The sequence below is a fragment of the Theobroma cacao genome, chromosome 7, assembly GCF_000208745.1.
Source record: "Theobroma cacao cultivar B97-61/B2 chromosome 7, Criollo_cocoa_genome_V2, whole genome shotgun sequence".
Taxonomy (NCBI): domain Eukaryota; kingdom Viridiplantae; phylum Streptophyta; class Magnoliopsida; order Malvales; family Malvaceae; genus Theobroma; species Theobroma cacao.
In genome coordinates this window covers 1578903-1586658 of record NC_030856.1, presented here as the reverse complement: position 1 = coordinate 1586658, position 7756 = coordinate 1578903, and the positions used below count along the sequence as shown (strand labels likewise).

The 7756-nt window shown below is 29.5% G+C and overlaps 1 protein-coding gene across 1 annotated transcript; it reads left to right on the top strand.

Moving 5' to 3' along the window:
- LOC18593436 (ethylene-responsive transcription factor 3) lies at positions 4853-6401 on the top strand. Its single transcript, XM_007020654.2, has one exon. The coding sequence runs from the start codon at positions 5395-5397 to the stop codon at positions 6079-6081; it is 687 nt and encodes a 228-aa protein (XP_007020716.1). The 5' UTR covers positions 4853-5394; the 3' UTR covers positions 6082-6401.

Below are 7756 nucleotides of genomic sequence, written 5' to 3'. Positions count from 1 at the left end.
AAATATGTTATAATTAAAATATAAAAATATTAATATTTTTATATTTTAATTTAAAATATTAATTTTATAAATTTAAATTTATCATCCTTAATTCATTTAAATTGAATTCGTGTAAGGAACTTTTTTTTTATTTTTTTCATTATAATTAATTTCTTTTTTATTATTGTAATAATATTGGGGGTCTTATTGTAAAAAGAAGAAATTCAAAAGGCTTTCAACAGTAATTTACGTTACTTAAAAGAAAAAGAAGAAAATAAAAGGAGTTTTCTCTAATTTCTCTTTTTTTAATCTCTCTTTAAATTTTCTTTTTTGAATACACGGCTTTTAATATGCGAACATGACAGTCGGCTGACGTGGGAGACTGTGTGGGTCTCACAGCCACGTCTTATTGATGGTGGGACCCGTAAACGCGGTCAAGCAGATCTTCCTTCCACCTTTTTCTATTTTCTTATATTTTTCTATTATTTTTCCAAGGATAATTTGGGATTTGGGTAATGGCATTTGTGTCATTTCGCAATTTACACAATTGACCTTTTCTTTTTGTAATAGAATTAATATTTTTGCCATGGTATTAAGGAAAGAAAATTAATATATTTCTTAACACTAAGCAATAAATTTCGTAAATAATATTTATTACTTTTTAGGTTTTTTTACTCGTGAAAGTTCATTAATATTAAATTAAATAGAAAAAATATACTTTCTTTTGATATCTTAAAATTCAAATTCAATATTAATAAATTAAAATTTTTAAATTTTAACAATTAAAATATTTTTGATCTAAAAATTAGTATATTTTATTAATCACAAAAAAGCACGGATATTTAATTCAATAATTAAGTAACTTAATTGAAATTAAAAGCGGTAAGTTCATGTTCAATCTTTCTTTTTTCTTCTACCTAATTTGCTTCTTGTATTGGGGAAAAAACTTTATTTCTTAAGTCATATTACTATTTCTAGAAACAGAAAAAGGGGAACAACATGTAAGAGTTGATAAACAACTCTATTTAAATAACCACCATCATTGACTAATTGTCAAGTTTAAGATAATCTAATATTGTTATATAAAATAATCCTCTTTTCGTTTTTTTTTTTTTGAAAAGTAGTGTTCCGTTCATCTTAATTATTTATTATTTATTTTAAAAAATTAAATTAAATATTTAATTTTGGTGTACATTATATTAAAATTTAATTTTTTATAATATTAAATAAGAATGAGTACATGAAATTAATGTAATTTTAATGGGTTGCTTCAATAAATATTGAACCTTTCCTTAGTTGCCCTCTTACACACAATCCATATAAAGATTAAAATGATTGCTGCCTTGTCGCTAGATACCATAATTTGGTTTTTGGAATTGGAATAGATCGTGTTTGACCTAAAATTCTCACTTTACCCCACCTACGATCCCCATGGGTTAAGGGCAAAATTGGGTTTGTAATAAGAATTATTTTTATGGATATTAAGATTTCGATTTCGATTTCGATACATTTTATATTAAATTTTAATTTTTTTAATTCATCAATTATGAAAAAAACAGAGAGGGAATACTTAAAAGCAAAGGTACAACTAAATTGTTATAATCTCTAATTATAATCCTCAATTTTCCCTTAATTCTAAAATGGGTTTTGGCCTTAATCTCTCATTATGATAATCCCCATTGACCCCTAAAACCCTAAAAAAATTAATTAATTCATCATCAAGCTTTAGCTAAGATGTTTAATCAACCATATGATGGATATCAGACAGCTGGACAGTGCCACTAATTATGAACCATGATGGAGTGTAGTTGCACCAAATGGCAATATAAATATCAAAGGGAAAAGAAGGGAAGAAAAATCAAGAAAGGGAGGAAACTTTTTTCTTAGTGGAAGAAAGACCTCTAATTTGTAATTATCTACCTTTTATAATATGCTTTGTTTGTATTAGTAATAATATTTAATTATTGAATTTAATGTATATATATATATTTTATTACTTAAATATAAAATACATTAAAATTAAAACATTTAAATTTAAATTTTGTAAAAATCAAAAAGATATAAACATTAAATTATTCTTTGCAAAATTTTATTACGGAGAATAAGAGAGGGCATATTCACATTCCATGTTGAGTTCTCACGATTTTTTTTAAAGAATATTTTAAAATAAGAAATGCATTTGGTGTGTTCATTTTGATTAATTCGATGTAAATAGTATAACTTAGCATTTGTTATTGATTTTTTTTATCTATTTAGATGAAGAAATTTATTCGTGTTAATAAATAAATTATTTATTTGAATTGTCGATTTATCTCGAGTAGTTAAAAGTGAATAGTGATATGCATTCGAAAGTTTTGACTTAATAATTAATACATGTAGTCTTTGTTTAAAGAGTTCGAATTTTCTTTTTTTATTAATGAAAAAGAATAAATTACAAGTTAAATAAAAATTTAATCTAAATGGATATTTAAAATCAAATCTTAGAACCAATTAATCTTAATTTAAATAAATAAATAAAATTGTCATGAGAGCTTGGAAGGTCCAATATCAGTATCTCTCGTGGATGTTGAGACAATGGTACATACCACATTTCATTGCTTCACTCTCCATTTAATGAAAACTAACCGTCTCTGTTGATAAATATTTTATTTTTTAAAAATCTAAAAAATTAAGATTAAAGTTTTGACTTTGATATTTAATATTTAATTTTTTATAAAATAAATATTTATTATTTTTAACATAAAAAGTAAAAATATTATGAAAAAATTAATACATTTTGGAATTTTTGAATGAAAAAAAATCATAGACAAAGTATTTTATTTTATTTTTTAGTTTTAAAATATTTATACAATTTAAGTACCTAATTTTTCAAGATTAATTGTGGGAGGTTGCTTAAAGAAGCAAAATGTAGAACACTCTAGACAAAACTTTGAGTAGGTTATGGTAATTGACTAGTAATCATGGCAATTAAATTCTTTTTTGAATAAATTCCATGATGACATTCATAATTCATTATTGCATTTTTTTCTCTATTATACTCAATTTTTATTTTTTATTTTTTTTAAAACCCCCTTTTCCCTTTGTAAAATGAACTTGCTTTTCTTTTACTTTGCACCTTTTCTTTCACATTAAGTTGTTTTCTTTTTTACAAAAATTATCTTATAAAATTAATGCAGAATAAAAAGTATTTCAATTTTCGTCTCTTAAATTTCATTCAATCATTCTTTTTTAATTATTTTACATATGAAAACATTTGTATTAACATTTCCATATATAATTTTCTCGAAACCACAACAAATATATATATAAAAAATTTGTTTTAACATCCGTAAAATTATGATATCTCATCCCATGTCCGACGTAAATATGATTATTAAAACTTACATAAGATTTTAAATCGATCATTAGTAGTAACTTGAATTTAAATTTTTAATAATTATGAAATTTAAATTTAAAAAATTATTAGATTAGTAGTATTTCGTCCAAATCGTTGCAAAAATAGCTTTTAAAAATTTTACAAAAAAAAAAAAGAAATCCCCTTGCATAGAATTTGGCGGGAAAATCAGCACTTTTACTTTTTACAATTTCTTGTCAAAATTTGCCTAAACTTTCTTTAAATTAAAGGAAATAAAAAGAATAAAATAATTAAAAAGGGACAAAGAAAATCAAATTGCTAATTTCAAGGATTAAAAAAGTTGGTCAAAACACAAAAGCTTTTGCTTACCCAATTTTAATTGCAATAAGTGAAGCTTCAATTATTCATTATCAGAAAAACAAAAGAAAAAAAAAACCTTTTTTTGTTCTATTTTCCTTGGATTTGCAAAATAAAATTTGATAATTATTTTAAATAATTCAAAAAATTTTTATTGCTAGTTGGAATAGAATGGAGGGGAGAAGGGGAATCCCTAGTGTGCAAACAAATTTAGTTTGAAAGAAAAACAAAATTCCCTTAGCCTTTAAAAGAAGGATGAAGAATCAATCATCAAGAAAGAAAAAGGTAAGAGAAATTAAAACAAAAAAGAAAGGAAATATAAATATAAAGCAAAGTTGATTCTCAAGAAAGTGAAATAATAGATACAATTAAATGTGAGCTTATGTCATAATGCTGGCTTGGCCCCAAAACTTCTTTTAAAATTTATTATTACACCCTTAATTATTCCATGAAAAATGCTCTTAACCCCCTCTTAAATCCTATCAAAAGATAACTCCATACAATGCCGGTATTTTATAATCGAGATATCTTGCATTATCCGATTTGGTATAATATGGTTCGAGTAAAGTCTAAGTAGTAAACTTATTAAGTCTTTTTAATTTGGGTATTATGTATTAATTTTAATCAATTAAATTTTAATCAAGTATGAGTTTAAATACTTCAAAATTAACAAATATCTTACTCGTATCATTTCTAACTGCCTTTCATATAAACATTCAAAATATTCAATCTTTGTTTATAATTTCAAATTGATCGATATAAAAATCACAAAATAGTATAAATTCGTACTAATTTTACGATAGGTTAAGATTTATTAAAATTAAAACTAACCCAATTTGGGATATTCTAAAACCGAAAGAAGAATAAAGAAGTTAAATTAAAATTTTTCTGATATCTTAAAAATTTTTCTTTAATATATAAATTAACTTGATAATATTACAGCATGTTAAAAAGTGAATAAAACCTGTCCAAAGTAGAAAGAATGATGGAGACCAATCTATAAAAAGCATAAGCAAATATATATAAATATATAAATAAAATTCAAAGAGCAAGGACTTTTCTGTCATTTTAATTTTCATATTATTTTCAAAAGATTAAAATAATAATAATAAATAAATGAAATTCAAAGAAAAAAGGAAAAGAAAAGAAGCAATCGAGGGCCGAGTCGGTATGTGGGGGCAAGAGAGGGTAGAGAAATCGAGAAAGCAAAGGAAAAGCCATTTCAGCCAGAGAAAAAAAAAATGAATATAATTTTTGTGTAGAAGAGAAGGTGACCCCCTCTTCCCCTTCCCTCCTGGTGCCATCCAGTTCCCATCCACCTATCTTCCTCCTCCTGCTTGAACCCTTCTCATGGTTTTTTGGGTTCTTTCCTTGCCATTTCCATCTTCTTTCTGGCTTGTCGCTTATGTTGTTTTCTTGATTTGTCCTTCATCTTCAACCTTGGGGTTGTTTTAGTTTTTGAAATTTGATAAATAGATTAGTTTTGGGTTGGGTTGATTTAAGCAATTTACTGGTTTGGTTTTTTGGGTTAATCTGTAATCTTTTCATCAACCCCTTTTCATCAACCCTGTTTGTATTGGTATAATAATTATCACTATTCTTTCAATCTTTGGAGTAATATATCTGATTTGGGATAACCCTTTTGAGAGAATTGGGTGAATCTGAAGTGTTTATTTTTGGTTTTGGGTCATAAAAATTTTTCGATGAGGAGAGGGAGAGGTGCCGCCGCCGCAGCTGCAGCAGCAGCAACAGCGGTAGCAACGAAACCGGCACTAGAACCCAACGGATCTATAAAAGAACCGAGATACAGAGGGGTCAGGAAAAGACCATGGGGAAGATTTGCGGCCGAGATCAGGGACCCGTGGAAAAAGACCAGAGTTTGGTTAGGGACGTTCGACTCAGCGGAAGAAGCAGCTCGAGCCTACGATGCGGCGGCGAGGTCACTCCGTGGATCCAAAGCGAAAACAAATTTTCCCATAAATTCCTCCAATATTCCGGCTTTTCCGTTCGAAACCCATCATCACAACAACGAAGGCTTCATCGACCAGCAGCGGTTATACCCGATGGGCGATTTTCAAGACCCAGAGGTGAACCCGCAAAGACCCACGAGGAGTAGCATGAGTAGCACGGTGGAGTCGTTTAGTGGACCCAGACCAGCCCAACCACCGCAAAAATCGACGGATTTTGCCGTGGTTTCGACGAGGAAGTACCATCCGAGGACGCCGCCGGTGGTGCCGGAGGATTGTCACAGTGACTGTGATTCGTCGTCGTCGGTTGTCGATGATGGGGATATCGCTTCGTCTTCGTGTCGGAAAACGTTGCCTTTTGATCTCAATTTTCCGCCGTTGGATGATGTCGATGATCTCCAGTGTACCGCCCTATGTCTTTAATCATGACGATGACGATGGTGATAAATGATGATGATCATTATTGAATCTTTTTTTTTAAATTTTTTTGCTTTTTTCTAAGCAGACGGAGAAGAAAAAAAAAGAAAAAAAAGGAAGAAGAATATGAGACATGATTAAGATGAAATGGTCTTAATCCCTATGAGTATGAAATATGATCCCTTTGATTTTTATCATATGATTATGATGATGATGATGGTGATGATGATCTTTGTTCTTAGAAATATGATGATGATGATGATGATGATTTAGGGTTTGTGATGTTATCTCAGATCTGAGTTTTATTTAACCTTTTGTTAAGGTTCTCTCTTTTTATAAACTTTCTCTAATTCGATCTCTCAAAACAAAATGGATTAAACTCCCCCTTTCCTCCCAATTTCTCTCCTCTTTTTGGGTTCAATTTCTTGTTGCAGATCTTTCTCTGTATACAATGTGACCTAGTTGCTTCAAAAATGGATTAAAATCCCCATTTCTGCAAGTTTCTCCCTTTTTGTTCAGGTTGAAAGGACTATGGGGACTTTGGAGGTTGTTTTCTTTCTTCTCCAAGTGGGTTTTCCCCAGAAAGTTTGCTCTTTCTCAGAAAAAGTTTTCATCTTTCTTCATCATTTTCTCTCATTTTCTTGGCCTGTTTGCCTAGTTCATACACACACAAGAAAAGGGTAGATTTTGATGTTTATCGCATTGGCGTTAATGTGGCAAGAAAGATAATTCTTTTGCAATGAATTCAATCACAAGAAAGAGCCTTTTTTTCCATTCTATAGCTGTGAGTCAATTTAATGTACTAATTCAATATTTCCTTCATGCTATTGCAGTGAAAGAAATGATCATTGCATAGTCTTTTGAGTGTTCATCATCTTTAGTTAAAAATGGAAGGCACCGTGAAAATCTGATCAGGCACTGTAGTGAGTCCTGTTTGTGTGGGTGACTCTTTTTTTCTTTTATCTGTGAAGTTTTCTTCTGGGTTTTGACTGATAATGACCCTGTTTTTGTTGTCTGTTGAGAGATGATTCAAGGAGTCTTCCTCCCAAGGCCTCTAAATGCAAACGTGGTTTGCATTCTGCATTTGCTGTTTGATCTTTCCTGGATGGTTCATGCACTTGTCTCTCTTTTTTTATTGGTTTTGGGGTTGTGGATTTGAGCCAAAAGTTGATTAACCTAACATGTTTGGCATTGAAAATTAAAATAAAGACCTAGTAAGAAAAGAAAATAAAAAACAAGCTTGGAAATCTTGAAGCAAGTGCTAGAGCGCATGTTGGAGAATGGGAACCAATGATACCTTTGCAGCTGCTGCAACCTCAGTGAGCTGATCTGTTTTGATTCTTTGCTAAAAAATGGATAAGCCTGAGTTTTTTTTTAATTTTATTCAGACTTATCACTGCAGGGGTATCTCACTAGCCCCTAAAATTTAATTTTTCCATAGAAAATACTCAAAATTAAAGAAAATTAGGTTAGATGAGCTCTGCTCAAATTTGGACCTGGTTTGTTATTCTGATATACAACATGCTTCCCATTGAAGAAAGTTTTGTGGGTGCTAATTCCATCTCTCAAGCCTTTGTGAAGCTGGGTGGATGGCATTTATCTTTTCCAATAATTTAGAGAACAAAACAGAGCATAAATTCAGTAAAGAATATGAGAAGAACTTGGACAATAATTATCTCAA

Bases quoted from the DNA above. Each gene is read 5' to 3' on its own strand.
- LOC18593436 (XM_007020654.2), top strand. From the start codon at position 5,395: ATGAGGAGAGGGAGAGGTGCCGCCGCCGCAGCTGCAGCAGCAGCAACA.